Below are 21,633 nucleotides of genomic sequence, written 5' to 3'. Positions count from 1 at the left end.
AATAAAAAATAAACAAATAGTAATCACTAAAGAAAATAAAAAAAGGAAATGTAAAAGAAGATACATTATAAAGTACCTATCTAAATTATACGAAGTAAAAGGTAACAAAAAATAAAACGAGTTTAATTAGTGTCAAAGTAATTAAGTATGTTATTAGTGTCGCCAATTTCTCTAAACCTTGTCAACCTTGAAACCAACTGGAAGGTTAACAACAGGTAAACTCGATTTATTGATAAGAATACTTGGTACCTTATATCTTTCAACTTACATTATGTTTATTTATTCTTGTGGTCTTTCCAAGCATGTTTAGTTTACTTTTTAAAAATATCCTTGTGTTTATGTATTTTGAATTTAAATGACTTATTTTGTTCCCACCGTCTTAGTCACAGCAAACAAAAGCTTAATACCATCTACGACAATACATCAATTTAATACTAGGTTTCAATATCTTTAGAGTATGTTGTTATACAGAAGATCATTGAATTCAAACTACCAAAAGTTGAGTAACCCTTAAAGGTCTGCCCATACAAATGTAGCAATCATAAAAATAGGACTTAAAATCGTTTTATTTAATTACCTAATCATTAGAAAATTAAATGATAATTCGACACCTAATCTAAATTAATATTAATGACATTCCCCGTGGCTATACATTCCTCTGTAGAGTTATGTAGAATTCATTTTGGAACTGAAATAAATTGATAAAGTTTCCATAAAACAGTGAAAGCAGATCGTGCGGACTAGTGCGGAGCAAATGGGATTCAAAACGGTTATTTACAGAAATAAAATATTCAAACATAACGTATTATGTATGTATCACTTTCGAGTTACGCAACCTAATGTTGACCGAAGTCGGAACATGCTTTTATGAGAAGGTGCGACATCGCCGATACATTTATGCCAATAAAAGAGAAAATAGTTTAGAATCTAATAGCTATTTGATGAATCTTATATAAAAGTGACCATTTTAATACTTTTCTGCGCGTCATGATTCATAAGAACGAGGAACCAATACAAATTGCAAATGAAAGTAATTATTAAAGTATGACTAGTAAAATTAACACAAACCACAACCCATGGAAACCGGCACAATCTGTCTGCTGAGAAGAAGAACCTTTGAAGGAATGTATTAGAACAGAATGATTAACGATTATTGTAACTAAAAGCCTAAAGAAGACAAATTACTCAAAATATAACACAAATGCATGGCCCCAATACGTTTGCGGCACTAATCAATTTACTTTGCAGCGATAAATAAAGGAGGTTACTCGGATCATACGCTCGACTTACATTCGCGAGTGCAGTGTTCGGAAACTTTTCTCTCGAGTCTCTAGTTACAATGTCGGCCGACATGTCTGGGACCCTACTACGTAACACGATCTCGACATACACTGCACTATGTGTCTCTCTTGTTCACAATGGGATGTTAGCATGTCAGACAGAGACAGACGCAGTGATTTACGGAGCGTGATTTACGGAGTAGACCCTCTTGTTGAAACCGCACTGCACCCATGCATGTCTGGTTAAAAGGTCCAAGTTGATTTGTCCTTTTTAGCACCATCCGTAACAGAATTCAGTTTTGCGCAACTTTAGTAATTACTATGGTGAATGGACTTATTGGAATATTCTCATACTACGTTCAAATATTGATCAATCGTTTTTAAACCTTCACACTGATTACAGTCTTGGTTTTAGTCAGTTAGCCCTGGATGTTTCATGAAGCTAGTCTAGACAATATTGTGTTTTTTAAGCAAAAAGTGCAACATCGTTGCAGGGCGTAATTGTAAATGCATTAACAAAAAAATCTAATCTAATCATCTGTAGTTACGAAGCCACCTGACCACAACTAAACGTGTATTGTGTTGCGTTATTACGGAAACCCAGTGGAAGTGTTTTCTCTGCAATAATGTGAGCAGTTATCTGCATGAGGTACGATTACACAACGCTCGGACCGTACCAACAGGTACCGTATCTTGATAGACTCTAAGGTCAGATTTGTTAATGATATTGTATTCATTCTCTTTGTTAAGACTTTTCAATCGGTATCGGTTTACCATGAAGTTTTTCAGACAATCACTTGAAAGGTCGGACCAAAACATTTCTATGGAGCACTAACTAGAAATAGCATCACTTAAAATTCCCCGTTTTATTTTTATCGAACAAATTTTTTTATAAAAATTACAACTTACATTTAAGCAAGAAAGTAAACGCTAGTTGCTAGAGAATCGCAGCTGATAAGATTGTGCTTACACATAGTTTAGTTTTGCATAAGCATGTACAGTCAACAGCACATAATATTACACATTTCTGTAGCAAAATAGCTCTTTTCACAACTATATAAGATATCACACACAGTATTTGTCTTATCATGCAGACGTCTGTACACAGCTTTATACTCTTTATGCATAACATCGTAAGTGCTAAATCTAGCAACTGCAACAAACAGGTTAAAAACTGCATTATAGCTTTCGAAATGTACAGACAGCACGTCAGACTATGCATTTTTCGTTGCAAAATAGCTCGTATAGCAACTACTTAAGACCCCATAGTGTTCAACTTAATGTGCTATTCGGACCTAGACAGGTTTTCTCGTTTCCTGCAGTTAACCATTTCATCAAGTCATTTAGGCGAATTAGTCGAAATGATCGACGGATATTTCGCAAGTCGCCAGTGATTTGATATTAATTTGCACGTAGACAGAGATTAGTTAAATTACTTGCTATGGGTGCAACATTTTTGGATAACTCGTTTTTCTTTGAAAAAAGTATAGTTTCCATCATAAGATGTATTTTTATTTTGTTGTAATCTGGAGAATCTGTTTGTATTTATAATAAATGCTTTGAAATCGTCTCTACCATAGTCATATCTCTACTTCCAATAGCCTTTCGATGAAGAACAATTTATTAATGAGCAATTAATTATACTCTGCACAAAGAGGCTTTTATTCGCCTACACTCATTGTCAGGTATTGCGGAGTTATTATGCATAATCGAGAATGCGTATAAGGTATTCTATGGATAATATCTAGCTGCTAACATCAGTCGCTTACCTTACTGATACGTAAGCACATGATTGTATACTTATTTAGATGGTTAAAGTTGATTGCAGTCTTGGTTTTAGTCAGTTTGCATATGAGATTTTATAGACCCTCTGGAATGGGTCATAGTTTTTGTTCGATTATTACAACTTAAATATTTTAATTAAGAGATATTCAAATTCGTCTCTATGTCCTTTGAACGAACTTTAATAACATCTATAGTGATAGGATGAAATAAGTAGGGAGATAGTTCAACAGTAAATTATTTTTTATTAAATATACACCTGCTTAAACATTTAAAATATGCCTCAGACCTTCACCCCATGCTATTGTATTATGAGACATACATACAATACCATCATTTGAACGTCTCTACATCCGTCATCTTGAATATATTATTGTTTTGAAATAAACACATTATGTAGTTTCGTACACAATTTTATATTCAACGTTGTTAAAAACAGATTAACAGTTTTACAAACCTCATACAGAAAGACTACATTTACGTTACTCAGCTTAACAGTACAAAGTTTCCTATATGTAATTTAATTAGTTTATGGTCAGCATCTTACATAATTATTTCTGTTTTGGTAACAAGAAAACTGGTAGTTTAGTTTAAGTTATTTTAAGCCGATTCTGGGAAAGTTAATCAATCATAAATGAGTCAAGAAGATAAATAAGTATTTTAAGCTTGTTTTAGAAGAAATACAGTTTCAAACACTTGATTCTCTTGCTCTACAGTGAACCTACATTGACAGTATATCCGTCCTATGACATACGAGTATATGATGAGTCTCCACCGATGCAGTAGACGTATGCAGGTCAGTAGGCGAGACAATACTAAACTGGTAGCCACGACTGCTTAAATATTTGTACTGTGGGGTAATGTGAAAGCGTATGGCTGATCGGAGTTTTCTACAGTATATTTATTCAGTCTATGGTATACTCTACATGTATGTATATGTATTGTCGTAGAAATGGGGGCTGAAAATGATGTTATCTTTGGAGATTTAACAAAACCAGTAAATATAACAAAAAGAACCTACAATTAGACTAAATTGAGAGTATTGTTAAGCCATTGCTGATTTATTCTGAACTTTTTACATGTGTAAAAATATAAGTAAATCTTAATCTTCAATTGCTACATTTATCGTATAGTTTTTTTGACTTAATTATCTCTACATTATTTCGAATCGCATAGAAGAATTTTTATTACTATCATTTCTAGCGAAAGTACAAGTGCAAGCGAAATCAGCATCAATTAAAATATTTACAACAGTCACAAAGTGTAATATAAAACGATAACTAGTCACTAAAAGTTGAACATAACACCTAATCCAATTTGTAAGACATTATTTTTGTGAAATAATTTCTTGTTTCTTGCCATTTCACTTTTTATTAGATTCAGTAGAACTACATAATTTATAGGCAATAACGTCAATGTAACTAATTATATGACTCGCATTTAACATTGTGATAAATAATAGTCGTAGAAAAGTCAGTTTAATGTGCAATGTCAAAATACTTGCTCGATTTAATTAAAAAACCTTAACAAATTAAAAAAAAACCTTCAATTTAAAGACTGTTGTTTACAAACCATAATCTAGGTACTTCCTGTCGAATTCTAGCTAGCCAAGAATCCAACAACTATAATAGACTAAGAGCTACTGAACGCCAGACCTACGTTATTTTATAAAGGCTGAAAGTTTGTCAGCGCATGCTCCCAACATAGCTAAGAACCATGGCCAAACATGAAGTTTGGGTCATGGTGGCTTTGGCAGACAGACGGTACTAAAGGTGTGTAAAATACCAACTTAATTACGTCAAAGTATAAAGGCTGATTTTTTGATATTTCCTTCAAAATGTTATTAGAAATGACGTCAGTCATTGACAGACACCTACCATGGTGGCAGACCTTAGCCAGACACCTTAAAGTTCATGAAAATGTAGTCCTACTTACGTCATACTATAAAAGCTGATATTTACATAAAATATTTAAACTATCATTTGATGAAGTTCCCTCATCAGCCAGACACTTCTGATGGTTCCTTCGCCTTGCCAGACAGCTTTTAGGGAGGCTGAAAGTGCGAACGCGAGGCACTATAAATATTGTTTTTTGTACTTTTTCTTAAGTTATTCAAGTATTTGAGTCTGTAAATCATCATCTCATGTTGATGAGCTGATGATGGAAGGTAAGTACAACTCCTTAAGGCTTAGGAGTTGGAGGACAATTCCTTAACCAGTATATATATAAGTATAGTTTCTAAAGTTATTTGGGTGTTTGCATCAGCTAGTCATCATCCCATGTTGATGGAAGGTACAACTCCTTAACGCTTAGGAGTTGTAGGATAATTCACGTCATGCTCCCCGGCGGAACTACTTTTGATTTAACTAGTCTAGTGTGTTTCTAAAATAAATCTTTGAAATGTCTATAAAATTCTAGTCCCATTTAAAAAAAAATATGTCACAGGTTTCGCCGTATTTTGTTATTGAAAGTGGTTGCGCTGCAGAGTATCTTTCCAGCGAAACCATCACGATATATCTATTACTATGCATAGTATAATCAAATGTATAGTATCAAATAATACTATAACAATTCTATATTGAATTAGGACCCCCAAATCCTCACTAGAATTTATATACGCGGAAAATGTGGTGCCACAAATTTTATATTCAAAATAGTTGCTAAACGCCTAGAGTAAAGTTCTTAGCAACATTAGCATTAACATAGGTAATGATAATGTTGCTAAGAACTTTAATCTAGGCAACTTTCAGAGGTGATCACTTTAAAATTAGGGATTACCTAAGCCTTACGAAGTTGTACTTACCTTCCATCATCAGCTCATCAACATGAGATGATGATTTACAGACTCAAATACTTGAGTAACATAAGAAAAAGTACAAAAAACAATAATTATAGTGCCTCGCGTTCGCACTTTCAGCCACCCTAAAAGCTGTCTGGCAAGGCAAAGGAACCATCAGAAGTGTCTGGCTGATGAGGAAACTTCATCAAATGATAGTTCAAATATTTTATGTAAATATCAGCTTTTATAGTATGACGTAAGTAGGACTACATTTTCATGAACTTTAAGGTGTCTGGCTAAGGGCTGCCACCATGGTAGGTGTCTGTCAATTGATGACGTCATTACTAATAACATTTTGAAGGAAATATAAAAAAATCAGCCTTTATACTTTGACGTAATTAAGTTGGTATTTTACACACCTTTAGTACCGTCTGTCTGCCAAAGCCACCATGACCCAAACTTCATGTTTGGCCATGGTTCTTAGCTATGTTGGGAGCATGCGCTGCCAAACTTTCAGCCTTTATAAAATAACGTAGGTCTGGCGTTCACTAGCTCTTAGTCTATAAGTATTCACAAAGGAGTGACGCAGCTAATATCGAACGCACAGCGTTGAATAGAGCTCTGTGATTGGTTCGTGTGTCACCCTGTGCGTCCGCGCGCACTGTGAGACCTTATAGTAATGTTTGTGAATACGGGCGTAATACTTCTAACTTTTATGGGACTTCATTCACTTATAACTGCGTTAAAGATACCTATCAATTTACACCTGGATTACACCACATTGTGTTATTTAGTACATACTTCATAATACATTACATAAGTAGGTACTAAGGCACAACCGAAAACATCACTGTGAAAAATATGGCACTTTTTCTTTGACTAATGCAATTATATTCATAACAAACACACTTTCTAAGGGTTTTTATATGCATACATGCGACATATTATTTAGAAAGCCGAGCATCGTCTCATACATAATAATGTATTTGTAAGATGCCCATAATTATGAAGTTTCATAATTACTTACTATCTTGACATCTTTAAGCGTTAATTAACTATAAATTTATAAGAAAGATGCTTTCAGAGTATGGACTTATAGTATGTATTCCTTAAGAAATAAATTAGCCTTTTCATTAAGTATGCAAATGAATAGCATTTTGTGTACAGCTATTTTTAGTAATTTATTGTCTAGGGTCATAAACTTTGAAGTCCGTTAGATCATATTATGCTATCTGGATAATCATTTTTTTAAATCACCAACACGGTGTGCTATGTCAGTAAGATAAATAGGTAGTATTAAATTAGTGTGGGCTTATACTACCTAGAAAATAAACACTAATGTTAGTCTTTTTCGTAAGGAATTTATTGGCATTTAATGCATTAAGTTTTTGTTTCTAATTTTAAATTTATTAGCTCGTATGTATTTATTCACTGTAAAGTTTTTTTAAATAATTGTTGTTATAGTAAATAGGTTCAAAACCTGCTCTATCATTATGCGCTCATAATGAAACTTGATTATTGTTAGTAAAATTAATTAACTAGTTTGAATTATACAATTCAATAATATTAGTATAATCATCATTCTTATGACTATAGACAAGGTTGTATGCGTTTATTTCTTTATTAAATGTTCTAATAATAAACACTTATTTAAACCATTATTACACATAAATCAATAGTCCACAATTTAATTTATTAGGCAGGGACAAAACATTATTTTTTTAACAAGTAAATTATGGGAAGGTACACATGCAAAATCTCATAAAAAACTAACTACAAATCATTTTCCAAGGACTGTATCTCTTCCCTGCTGGGTCTTTTCAAAGAAAGTGTGAATAATCTATATAAAAGCGAAAGGTCACTGACTGACTCATCACGAAATATCAGAAACTACAAGTGCTAGGAGTCTCAAATATTGCATGGGGGTTCATTTTAGAACATAGGTTATTAAGACGGGATTTTACGAAACTCTACTCCTAAGAGGGTAAAACGGGATCCACGCGTACGAAGTCGCGGGCGGCTTAGATTGAATTTTAATAATGTCCAGTCAGAAAGGATTATTTTATCATGTACCAGTAGTACCTATAATAATCTAACTGCAGGGGATTGAACCTGCACAAAGCAATTGGATTAACGCTCACTTTTGTAAAACACAATTTCAATTTCCACCCACCGCTCGCAGTCACGGTAGGAAGCGGGCGCTGGCCAAACAATGCAACGACTGGACTCGTGACTTCCGGTCGCGCCCGCAATGGGAAATTGGCGGCGCCTACGATAGTGTTAGGAAACCCGTTGTTTTATGTTGGGTTTACTTTAAAGTAGTTAACTTTCAGGGAACTTTCTGTAGGGCCGTAATTACGAGATGCTAAATAAAGATGCACTACTTAGTTACAGACGATGGCACACCAATCTTACTAAACTGTATCTCTGTATATTAAAGTGATGATGTGCTATTTTGAAACCAAAATGTTTAGTGTTATCAAAGCTGAAAAAGTCCAATATAAACATGAAATCGTACCTATACAACTTGCAAGAACGATTTGTGTGCAGAAGGCAATTCAATCTCTTTAAGTTTCATAACCTCTCCATAGAGAATATACTTAATACCTAACAAATATTTCTCATCATAACCTTTGTCAATGTTTTCTTTAAAATCTTCCTAAAAATAGAAACTCGTATCTTTTAAAATTTTCAACAATAAGTAGATTCTACCTAAATAAAATTTTCTTTGTGAGAAAATAAACATATTAATGTAAGTAAATGAAATCATTGTTAATTTTAGATTATATTCGACGCGTTATTTCCTTCTTAAATTACCTAATTTAGCAAACGCATCAACAAAGGAAATAAATTCGCAAATTCTAGCCCATTACGTATTTCTTAAGAGGCCTAATTAACATAAATATTGTTATAAAATAAGGATAATCTCGTTTAGGAAATTTGTTTTAAGTCATAGATTTAATATCAGTAAAAAAATAATTACTTAGAAATCTGAAAAAGTAAAAGTGCGTTTGAAGTATAATAATCGTATTTAATAAATAATATTTAGTAACTGATTATCTTCTGCCAATTTAGTAAATATTGTTAAGTATCAGTTTTGCAATTTATAATAATATCTGACAATAATTTCAATTATAACAATTACACTTAGATATTATTTTTGGGTAGGATAATAACACAGGCAATTTTCCAGAAAATTATTCTTTAATTTATATGACACATAACACCAAATATCAATCTCTACCTTTAACGAAACCTTACGGTGCACGTTCTCTAAATTCCTTTGTTTTGGTTTTAGTTTTTTATGACGTGACTTTGGCGGAATTTACTAGAGTGGTCACTGTGAGTCGTAATATCCCAGACCTGGCCATAAACAAAATAAGAAGAAGAAGTAACGCTACCTTGACTTCGTATCAATCAGATACTTTAATAGACAAACCGTAAAATACTTTAATATGTCGTAAAACTGAACTTCCATTGGATTCTTCGACGACTTCCACGAGTTGCCGCTGTCCAAAGCGTTTTATGTTTTATGCAGATGAGTTTACCTTGTACAGACATCCCATCAGACTTTACATTGAAAAATAGCATCTATTGCAATCACATAAGATGCCAATGTGTAGCTTCATGTGTCGATATCTGTAGGTACCCGTCACAATGAAGTGAGTATAGGTAGGGTAAATGATCAATGTCAAACAAAATTAATGTGCGGAACCAAATGCAGATTTATATGGCCGACGTAACGGTCCACTTGCTTCAGCGATTTCGTACGAGCCACTGAGCAGACAGATGATCAATCACTCACTTGATTTTCGCTATAAAATTGCAACTGATGGCACCTCGTTCGTTCGTATCGTTTGACCTCGGTCGGATGGTAGGCTGCCTTTTACCGCAATTGAGGAGTATGAGATGGACATAGGCTAGAATATAAAGGTGGGTCTAGACTAGACCAAACAAAGAAAGAGCTAGAATCAGAATAGAGCTGAATGCTTCTTGATCTTTTAGTGTAAACAAAAGTTCGCTTTCAGCGTTTACACCACGCGAGTATCAACAAACCAAAGGACTAGGATTCTAGAACATAGCTCTAGAGATGTATAGAGCATTCATAGAATCTTTGCAAAAAAGGCAGAACAACGAAAGAATGCTTTGTCTCGGTTTACATACAACAAGCTAGACTAGAGATTAGAATGAGCATTCGCTCCTTTGCTTTGGTCTAAACCCGCCTTAACATGTTTCGTAGTTGATACAACTAAGCCTACCTATAATATGTTGAAATTATCTTAAGTATATTTTAGCTCTTGATTGTTGTTTATTTAAGAGACTATAAATAAAATAAACTGTAATTAAAACTATTTACCGTTTTGTTTTCCTTGAGATCATTAACAAAAATACTGCTAATGCCGATCTAGCTAAATCATTTCATTTTCAGTTTAGCGCCAAAGCCTAGATCGTGTATTTTATTACGCCCCAATAAACATAAATCGAATTGTAATTGCTGTTATACTTTTACAATTAAATTATACCGATAATAAACATACTAACAGTTACTGCTCTTAATCTAAAAGTAATTAACAGTGCATTTAAAAATTACTATTAGAGTTATAAAAATAGGTCTTCAATTTGAGACTTCAACTTCAACATAGTAAAATAGCTCTTAAATCATCTCCTAATCTAAGAATCTTTACTTATCACGTATGTGCTTTCAAACAATAGGCTGTTTACAAAGAAAATCTCATTGTTAGGTATATCAACAAGCTACATCCTTTGCACGGCTCAAAAACTGAACTCCGACAAACGTTACTTCGACATTACGTTACTCCGACACTACTGAATATCGACATGACTTTACTTCGACACTACACTACTTAGACAAATGCAAATATCCTTTGTCGGAGTAGTGTAGTGTCGAAGTAAAGTCATGTCGATATAATGCCATGTCGGAGTAACGTAATGTCGAAGTAAAGTTTGTCGGAGTTTACTTAGGTAGCCCCTTTGCACAATTGCTACTTTAAACTTGAGTGGGTGTTTGAAAACCCCATTTTACAGGTTAATTCAAAGGCACTTAGTACTTAAATACTTCCAAGAAACATTGTAAGATGTAGGTAGGTACCTAACATATAAATAAAGAAGATTTAGTACCAAATAAGCGATCATTACAACTAAGTAATTGCAATTAAGTAGTTACTTAGGTACTAGACGATACAATTTATTATGTTATAAAAAGTTATTAAATATAATTAATGAGTTTTTAAAAGTAAAGTACCTATATTGAATAGTGGTTACTTGATTCTCTAGATTCCTATCATACTTTTGTTAAGTTTTCCACTTGGTACTAAGGCTACAGTTATTAGGCACCATGCATAAGATAATATCGTAGTACGATCGTAGTATGTATTACCACAGGTATTATTACTAGGTGCAGCTCCGATCTTATTTATACTGTAATGCCTGTTTCACCACACAATAAATAATAGAGTGATATTTGAATATCAATATTAAGTAGGCACATCAATAATGCATTACCTACTTATCACCTAAAATACTCGTAAGTATCGCTGCAAAGTAACACAGTGCAACAGTTCAAATCGCAATATGGCTGCTCTACCGAGTCAAGCGTTAAGATTTAACGATACCTACTCTTTAAACTAACTTTCGTTTAATGACTTTCATAACGATAATTATGCTGTAATCGTATAATCGATTGGACTGGGTCATTTTAAGACTGCAACACAAGTACACAACGGATCCATGGCATCGGCAAGACATTATTTAGTACATTTTACAATAATAAACGACTTATAAATCATATTCATCACACACATTATTACCTTGATGCTTTGCTAAAAGCCTAACAAACTCTATTAAAAATCACTCTATTCTTTTTTAGAAAATTAAATAGTAAATCCTTATTAAATTCATAGAAATACAAAGTACTTGAATAACCCGTTATTTCTTATTCCATTTTATAGTCTGTATACTTAAGATCAATACCAAGAACGTGTCCCGTTTACGACCAAGATAAACCACGCAAGGAAATTGACTGAGTGCTGGACGTCCCGCAGATTTCCTCCGTTTAAATATTTGAGAAAAATGCTTACTTTTCACTTCGTGTTTGCATGCAAAGTAGAACTCGCCGTTTCTCTTTAAATCGAAGTCGGTTAACATTTACAAACCTCCCTTCCAGAGCGCTTAAATCACACTCGTTGTTGACGTATTTTGTTTTATTCCTTTCCGTGGGAAAAATCACCACACGTTCGCACAAAATCACATCAGATCATAGGAGTTCCAATTTATTTTATCGGCAACGAATCTCCAGAGCTGATTTATATGGAAATTATGAAAAAATATGACGTTCCACGATAGCAATAGCAGCGCGGTGCAACTCTGACACTAGGCTGCATTAATCTTTTTACTACCTATGCGAGAATAAAATATTATTCTGCTCGAAGTTTACATGTGGAGATAACGTGAAAAATTGTTAAACTTGCACTGCTCCTCGAGAGATTTCGAACAAAATATGAATTTATGTATCTGGTTTATTACTAAGACTACATTATATTACGAAATGCTGATTATAAAATAGAATAAAATACCGTTAAGCAGCTTGTTTTTGATGAGCACGATTACGCATTAATGAGCGTTAAATAATATGCTAATAACTGTTTTGGTTTTAATTGCAAAACTAAAAATTAATATACTTATAAAACTTTTATTTACTAACTGTATCTGATAGGCATTAATCACTTAGGTACCTACTATTTATGAGTAACAAATACAAAAATATTAAATAACTAAATTTTAATTGGAACTATCTAAGTAAGCGTTTGAAAAACTTTACGTTGTTATTAATATTGTATTTAAACTCACTGACATGATTCCCATCTACACAAATGTATACGAATAAGTGCTGAGTAAGTGTTTGATTTTTGAATTACCTACTATTTATGAGTAACAAATACAAAAATATTAAATAACTAAATTTTAATTGGAACTATCTAAGTAAGCGTTTGAAAAACTTTACGTTGTTATTAATATTGTATTTAAACTCACTGACATGATGCCCATCTACACAAATGTATACGAATAAGTGCTGAGTAAGTGTTTGATTTTTTAATATTTCAAGCAAACCCATTCAAACATTTTCCTACTAACTTCTTAAACATTAGAAAGCTACAGCCGTGACTCATAAACCGTAACATTACGTAAGTTAAATAATCTACTAAAACCGTAAAATTCGACAGAATTGTCTATGAAATAGATTCTGACCATCAACATGACTCCGCGGAACTGCTAATGCTTTATGAATAGTTTCAAAAGGTTAGATCTATCAATTACGTTTGTGCTGCTCGTTATTTGCGCTATCTTACAGTTAGTTCCCGCTCGAATGGTCACAGTAAGAACGGGGAGTGATAAATAATCACCTACCTATGGAACAACTTACCTTAGAACGTTGTAAAAATCATTGCACCTGCTTCATCGCCCAAGAATGTGATCAGCCAGGAAAATACTTTGGTCTACGTATCTACTTAATGTGTTAAAATGAAGAAGTTTGATTTATCAAAATTGGTTATCTAAATTAGTTGTAATGACGACAGATTTCTCCAGCGTCACATATCTTGTCATCTAAAATGCCGTAAAGTGGATCTATTTAGTTGAAACACGTTACATTTCGTAAGAAGTCTGCTATGCTGTTCACGTTACAAAATCTCGTTTATCTGATGAAATGTTTTTAAAGAAATTCTCGACGTACTTATTAGCAGAAATTACATGCTTTATCAGTATGTAGCAGATCGATCGATGTACACACTTAACTTCTGATTACGACTTTCCTATCTGCGCTAGCAAATCGTTCGTAGGTAATTTATGTTTAATATCAGTGGAAATCAGTATTAAAATTTCTCTGTTTTTCTTGGCAATCACAGCTTAAATCTTGGTAAAAAATTTAAGCAATTTAATGAATTAGTTTCCACCGTTCGTGACACGTTGTGCAAATTCGCAAACGTCCGCATTTACAATAGTAAATGCTGTTCACTAGTCAGTGGCTTGTCTAATTACGCATCGAGGAACATTCTGAACCGTTATGCGCTGTAGGTACTACGTAGGGCGGTAACGGCTTTTATCGGACAGGTGGGTATAAATAAAGCCAAAGACTCACTGAGGCGGCTTTTGAAATAGCAAATACGTTTCAAAAGGTACATTTTCATTTCCAAACGAAAAGATCGGTCGGTATGTAAAAATACAATTTTCGTTCGAAACAAGCGGAAATCCTATACCAGGCTTTTTTCTACATTTGAACACACCGCGACGGCAAAGTAGGTAGCTTTGATAGCAAATGAAAGGAAGCCACTGCCTTTTACCTATTTGATTTTTTTGTCCAGAAACAAACCCACACTATAATCTCTGATTAATATTTATTACAAAGCGCATAAAAACTTCATTAAAAAACCAATGCGTGATGTGACACCGACCGCCTTCCACGTGGCCTCAGCATAATCGACATGCCTGTCCACGGCCCTAATCAGCGATCGCAAGCAAACACCTGTCCAGCTCTATCACTACTGTGTCACACGAGACAGAAACACAATAATCACAAAACAGATGCCGGTCGAGCGCAGAATCGGCACGCCATTAGAACCGGTGTGTAATTTATTGCATACCATGAGCGTTCGATATAGCAAATTAAGTTGTGCACGAGGACCATTTGTTTAAGCCTGCTGGACGTTTGTTTAACGGTATTGCTACGGATTTCATTGATATCTATTCGTTTTCAACTCTGAACTATCTCTATTAACTTATCTTCTGTACTACAAATAAGATAGATGTATTCTGTGACAACAGATTATTTCTATTTTTAGTAACTTAGCAACAAACCGATTACGGTTTGATCACTGAGAGGTTGATGGACATCAATCCATTATTTTTTCTTCACTTCAGTAGTCTTGATCTAGCAATCATGCTGTAGATCTAGATATAATTGCAGCAGCGTATACATGAGATCGGAATAGTCCCGTTCGTCTTAATCTAGATCCTAATAAGCCTAGCAAAATTCCCTTAACCTCGTAAGGCCATCATCATGATCACAGTCATTGTTCCATTTCTTATAACCTACCCCACGACTTTCTGTCAACGTTGACGGAACAATACCTGATTGAAAGGTGTGTCAACAAGGTCGCCCAGATGTGGACCGGACAGGAATCGAATGTCACCAGCTGGGATAAAGCATTGGAATGCGGTTTGACTCGTCATTAAAACGTGACACAGTTGTCATTGTATTGAGGAACTTGTGGAGTTTATAACAGATCCTCTACTGTAAGTTTAAGGCAAAAGTCCTATACTCTCTCTACTGACCTCGATGAATACGACGTGTATACTCCAATTTGCTCCAATTAGAGATATTACCTACTTCACACCATCTTCCGTGTTGTGTAATGCGTTTGTACTGAATTAATAATATTTCGTCAATACTAAAGAGTCCGATATCAGTTGCAGTAAGCAAGTTTGAATTTAAATCTTACATCACCTGAAAACGGCAGCAACATAAACGCTTCTTATCATTGAACTACTAATAGTATGTTGTACTCGTACATTTTAACCTAATGCTTGTAGTACATTATAATTCAATACTTCAAACAGTGCATAATAAGTGATACAAGTTCTATAATGCAATGTAGATTTATTATACTATTTGCCTTTTATAAATGTACACAAATATCTAAGTTTTAAATAAGCAGTACATAGGAAAACCAATTAACAGCAGTGACCAAATTATTCAGTAATTTCATCATTTTCGTGAAAAAATAAGTACATAATATAATGTAGAGTATCTAGTTTTAAGGTATATATATTATTTACAACATATCAGTGACAAGTAAAATTAATTCCTTATTAAACATTAATCATCCGTTACATTCGTTCCTCGATTGCAAATTAACAATTTAATTTTCCAACTAATCAAGCGTCGGCTCTGTTGACCTTTTGATTTCATAACACACTTTATTAACTGTCGTTTCGCGTTTTTATTAAACACACTTTCGTTCGTCTTGTCCGTTTCGTTTCATTTGTCGCCGACTTTGTTTGACTTCTACATAAAACAGCTAAATTTAATATTAGCACTCTCCGTTACAGAAATTGGAAAAATGCGACTCTATGATTTTATTTTAGCAATTTGTTCTTACTTACTGCGAACACAAGGGGTGCTGATTAAAATCACAAACCATTTTCTATTTTCTCCAATTAAGTACTCGAATCAACTTTTTGATTCATCATTCCTCATCATCAGGTATTTCTCTTATTTAAGTTTAAATTCCACTGCAGAAACATGACTCTCTCTAATTTTCCACAGGTAATGTGAGGATTTTCGCTATATTTACTAATTCTACTTACTTGAAAAAAAAAATTTTTCCTGATACTTATTCTTTTATATTGAAAAAAAAATATAGCTGAACTGTTTGTTACATCGAAAATAAATCATCTACCGCTTAAGTATGTACTCAACAAGTACCTATTATTTATAATCAGGTTCATTATTTTATAATACCGGTTTATAAGCTAGTAACACTAACACAACTGTTTTCATTTTTTTGTGTAACTAAAACATTTTCAGAGTAGAGCTCTAATAATTCCATCTCATTGTGTACCTTACGTATTTTAGTTTACCTTGTTTGCTACATTACCTCAGACTACATAAAACATACGTACATGTGGTCAAATTAAGAGGCGAATACAACATACAGTTTTAGTGTATTGACCTCTGTAGGGTTACCTCGGGTCAGACTTTCATAACCTTTGCTTGAGTGCACATCGAAGGGAATACACGATGATGTTTAATTTAAATTGTTAAAACTAATTTCATATAAGTACCTAAGTTGAAGTATGAGAAAAGTGGATGAAGTTCTTGAATAGTTGGAATGTAAATACAGGGTGTCTTAATCTTTGGTATTATAATAACAAACTGACGATAGGGTCGAGCTTGGTATTAACTAAAAATGCATAATTCTATTTCAGGAAAATGTTTCATCCAGATCACAATATAAATTGGATTAAAAACTGATAACTCAAACACAAACTTTCGTTTGGTCAAAATAATTATATTTAACCTGTTAAATTGAACCCTTCAGTTTGAATCATTACAATACCTAATAAAACCATTACCACTGATTTGATTTGATTTACAAAACGTTTGCATTTTAATTAGTTCCTAATAAACAGTTTGGTTTTAAACCAGTTAAAATTGATAGATCGCTCTTATATTACACATTTTACTGAGTTTCAGTTCACTGCCTGCTGTAATTTGAGGTTAGCACAGCCTCGTTTGATTTAATAACTGAAATATTTCAACGCGAAAATTAGATGGTCTATTAATTTATTACTCTCGTCCTAGCTACTGTATAATTTGCCTATTTATTGGTTGATTTTTTATTATTTAGTTATTTATCACTACAAAGTTTAAAACAAAGTCACTTATAATATGTACCATCCTAGACTGCATCTTACTTAACAACAGGTGCGATTGCGGTCAAATACCTGCCTTGTCTTACATAAAAAAAACTTTCTGCTGTCTTCTACATATGCATTAGGGTCTGTTATTATTTTACATAGATTAAATACTGAAAATAAAACAGTTCAGTGACTACGGAGTTACAGGAGATAAACCTATCAGTTTGAAACCAGAAACATATTGCGATTTAATTTTAAGTAAGTAAATTGTTTCAACAAAACCAATATTGTGTTAAATTTTCCAAGAAAACCTACTTATTTGTCTTATGAGTAGATAAGTAAAACGCGCGTCATCAAAACATTGTATTGAATAACGTGTTTCCGGGAAATCCTTACCGAAGTATGTTAATTGTATATTATTTAATAAGTGTTCACAGGTGCGTGTCTTATTTGCATAGAGGCGCAATTCTCGTACACGCTATTCGAAGTCGTTTGTAGCTACTAGACGACAAGATTGATCGTTATTCACATACCGTGAGCAGTTTACCGAAAACGATTTATTTACGTAATTGGGTACTTAGTCTTCCATTTGTGTGGTTACCTACCGCGAACGCAGTGCAATGTATGTCATATAGGGTGTTATGCCTCAGTTGGCATAGATATTCACAGGGAATTACTTATTCAGAATTTGACATCGTAAATTAAATAAAAGACCAACTTTTTCTGTACATTTCTTATTTTCGCCACTCCTGAATGTAGAGTCGACCACTCAATAAACGTGCAGTCTGTATAACGCTATATTCATATTTGTTGAGGACGCTACGAACTTTATGTCACAACAATTAAAAACAATGATTGAAGAAAATGCGAAAAAATCGTGAATTGGATCAAAAGCTTGATTTTTACTAACCAGAGACCCTGCAACAACTTGTAGTTGCAACACAACCTACAGTCAGTGGACTTCTTCATAGACACAGACCCCATGGTGCCTTGACGTGCCATCGTCTACTTATACCTATTTCTTATTATACTCTTTGCTGATAATCCTCTCTTCTATTCCAGGATCCCCGTGGAAGGTCGAAGTGATGGCGGGGCCGGCGAGCGGCGGCGGCGGCGAGTCCACCCGGCTGATCCCCGCGCGAGTGCCGGCCGTCTTCGAGATATCCACCGCCCCTGGGACTGGGACCTTCAGCAAAAATGAGGTAAATCAGGAGGATAAGGATGAATGAACCTTAAAATTAGTTTTGTTGCAAGTTTACATTGAGCAAACCCTCTTGCGTCTTGTCTCTATCAAGATTCCGTATTTTGGCTTATGAATTTCATTGGTCTGCGCAACAGATCAGCAATTTGAGATTGTTAGTGTTTCAAGTAGCATGTTTTACGTACATTACAGAAATTGTTTAATAAGCTGCAAATTAATAATTCTCTACAATAACTTATTGATTTAGTGTCAGTTATAAACTCTAAAAACTAACAAAACTTGTGGCCTTTCCACTGAAACTATTGAGCTTTCCAACCACCAATCTGACTTTAAAAATTCCACAATTTAACGAGGCTTTTTCACGAGTTTCAAACTTCATAATTACCTTGTCGTATATCGATAAACTGTTAAGTTACCAATTACTTGCATCATCGATAGGTTGGAGTAACAGTAACTGCGCCATCGCGGCGGCCCGTGACCGCCCGAGTGCTGGACGTGGCTGAAAGACCTGGGGTCTTCCGGCTCGAGTTCACGCCCGAAGAAGTCGGCACACATTTGATCGATGTAAGTTTAATTTAATTTTTACCTCTAAGTATCTCGCCTTTTACCTAGTAGGACAGGGACCGGTAACAGTTGTGATTCCGAAGGTCACCGTCACCGTTCTAGCTAAAGAACTTTTTTTCACTTTTCTTCGGTGCCTTAAGTAAACACTTAAGTCTGTAGCTTTATGGTTAGAAGAATGCTCTAGCTAGACTGAAAATTTCTTCTAACGATAATAATTAAGTCAGATTTGCTACGGCTCCTAAAATTACGATCCTACCCTCGACAGATATGAACTTTAGAAACAAAGAATATTCACTATCTTGGTCGTCGCTCCAAGCTCCCAGCTTAAATTCAAAATATCGTCTTTAATCTCTGAGATATCTACGTACATACCAAGTTACTGACTTTAATCCTCTTTTGTTTTGCCAGGTTTCAATCGCCGACGATAAGCTAGCCGCAGACCCCCTAGTCGCCAAAGTGTATGACTCCAGCCTGATCAAAGTCACTGATGTGGGAAACGCAGTGGTTGGACAACAGTGCCAATTCAAAGGTATGACATATCGTAACTTTTATAATAAAATTATTTATTAATCCATTTATTCCCACTAATATGATTTCCCGTCGTAAAAAGTAGGTACCTACAACATCCTAGAAAGGGACAAACCTGAACTGTTTCTTCCCATTACTTCCCATTCATTTCGAAGGAACCAATAATGGAAAGAAAAGCGTAGGCACCATTATTAGTTCTTTTAAAGGAACTATCAAAAGGAACTACTGGGAAGAAATTAATTATTTATCTCTAAATATGCTTATAAGTAGTTAGGTAGGTTACTCATACGGCATCAAAATCATTATGATAGTTCATATCCATCTGATGTATCACAGTGAATAAACAAATATAAAGTTATTTCCAGTACCTATCCAGGATTCCAAGTATTAACTTCAACCTGAATACCGCGAATATCGACAATATCCGATATCACGTTTCATTCGCCCTTTTATGGACGAATGATGCCAGCAATATGCAATTCGGAATTTCTGGAATCGCGGATTGCAATATTTTTATTTTTTACCTGGAATCTGATATTTTATTAAACTACATAACATTTCTGCGTACCTATCGATTTCGAATCTAAACAAGTAGGTACTTAGGTACCTCATTTTAGTTGGATGCCTGGGATGGGCATTTTGTCCTGATCGACATTAATTGTAACTAGGTCACCCTCAGATCATAGATCTGAGAGGTCACCCTACTGCTAAAATTAAATAACAGTCGCCTAATACAGCAGAACATTTACCCTTTTGTTTCAAAATTAGTATTTCTGTTGTCCGGAGGCACGTCCGGAAGTAGTTTCCTAAAAAAACGATAGGAACCTACCCCCAATAGTTTAAATTGGTAACATTAAATGTTATCGATAACGACAACGAGTACCTACTATACATATACCTACCTACCTACTAAACACCTAAAAACATATTTTTGATTTTCAGTGGATGCAAGTGCTGCAGGAGAAGGGCAACTTGAGATATCAATAAATGAAGGAGAAGTCCCCAATCACGTACAGGTAAAATACTTGTACCTGCTTTAGGTACCTTTTATTCGGGTAAAAATAAAACACAACTCTATTAATTTAGGTGGTCAGGTATTCTCTATTCATCTCTAAAATCACTTTATTCTGTTTTTCAGGTTGTGGGTGGAGGAAGATGCCTAGTTTTTTGGCGGCCAGAAACGCCAACTCCTCACCGAGTAGACATAAAATTTAATGGAGAGCCTGTGCCATCGTCGCCGTTTGTCTTTCACGTAGCTCCCGCCCAAAGAGTCACAATAGATACATCGCAAGTTGGTTAGTAATAACTTAGGTACTTACCTACTAATAAATAGAAGGGTTTGTTTGAAAGATTACCCGTAAAAGCCTGTATAGCTCGATATTTCCGGGAGTAACGAACAAAACGTAGTTTGAAATTTCGCGTTTCGTTTTCACCTTCACTATCAGTGTCAATGTCAAAGTGACGTTTGAATTTGACATTATCAGCTGATCTGAAAATTTTTGTATCATTTTTGAAAGGGTTTGTTTTTTTTGTGTACAAACATTGATTTCTAATAAATTATTTCATTTTCTCTCAGAATTAATACCTGTGGGAGAAGTAGCATCATGCTCCGTCCGAGTGGAAGGCTCCGGCGGCGGAGAGCTCACTGTGACCGTCCGAGGGCCAAGGGGCGAAGTCCCCGTCCGGCTAACTGGAGACGTGGTCACTGGCTTAGTGGCCAGCTTTACGCCAAGACACGTTGGACCCCACACATTGACAGCGCATTACAATAACCAGCCAGTGCCGGTAAGTAAAATAAAAAGTAATAAAATAAAGCGCACCAGTGATAGTCTATTTGTAACTGGATGGTTGTGTGCGACTCTTGTAAGAAAAAAATAAACAAAAAACATTTGACAATTTAAAAATGCATTTGTTTACTGTGTTGACAGATTAATAGAGAAGTGTTAAATTAATTTCTTTGTTTATTATTCATATTTAAACATTTAAATTGGATAATTTAGCTTAGATTTAAAATAGGTAACTTCATTTACATCTTATGATGATCAACAGTAGAACATTAAGTT

General features: G+C 34.4%; 1 protein-coding gene across 4 annotated transcripts in view; it reads left to right on the top strand.

The window, feature by feature from the left end:
- The window catches only part of LOC135082818 (filamin-A), an 88,346-nt gene that overhangs the window by 48,471 nt on the left and 18,242 nt on the right, over positions 1–21,633 (top strand). For all 4 annotated transcript variants that reach the window (XM_063977597.1, XM_063977584.1, XM_063977591.1 and 1 more), the window contains 6 exons: positions 18,340–18,479; positions 18,917–19,042; positions 19,451–19,571; positions 20,513–20,586; positions 20,709–20,865; positions 21,147–21,355. In XM_063977597.1, coding sequence (XP_063833667.1) covers positions 18,340–18,479; positions 18,917–19,042; positions 19,451–19,571; positions 20,513–20,586; positions 20,709–20,865; positions 21,147–21,355 — 827 coding nt within the window. The remainder of the gene's footprint in view (positions 1–18,339; positions 18,480–18,916; positions 19,043–19,450; positions 19,572–20,512; positions 20,587–20,708; positions 20,866–21,146; positions 21,356–21,633) is intronic.

The sequence above is a fragment of the Ostrinia nubilalis genome, chromosome 2 (genome assembly GCF_963855985.1).
Source record: "Ostrinia nubilalis chromosome 2, ilOstNubi1.1, whole genome shotgun sequence".
Taxonomy (NCBI): domain Eukaryota; kingdom Metazoa; phylum Arthropoda; class Insecta; order Lepidoptera; family Crambidae; genus Ostrinia; species Ostrinia nubilalis.
The sequence above is the reverse complement of the archived record's forward strand: the minus strand, read 5'-3'. Positions and strand labels throughout refer to the sequence as shown.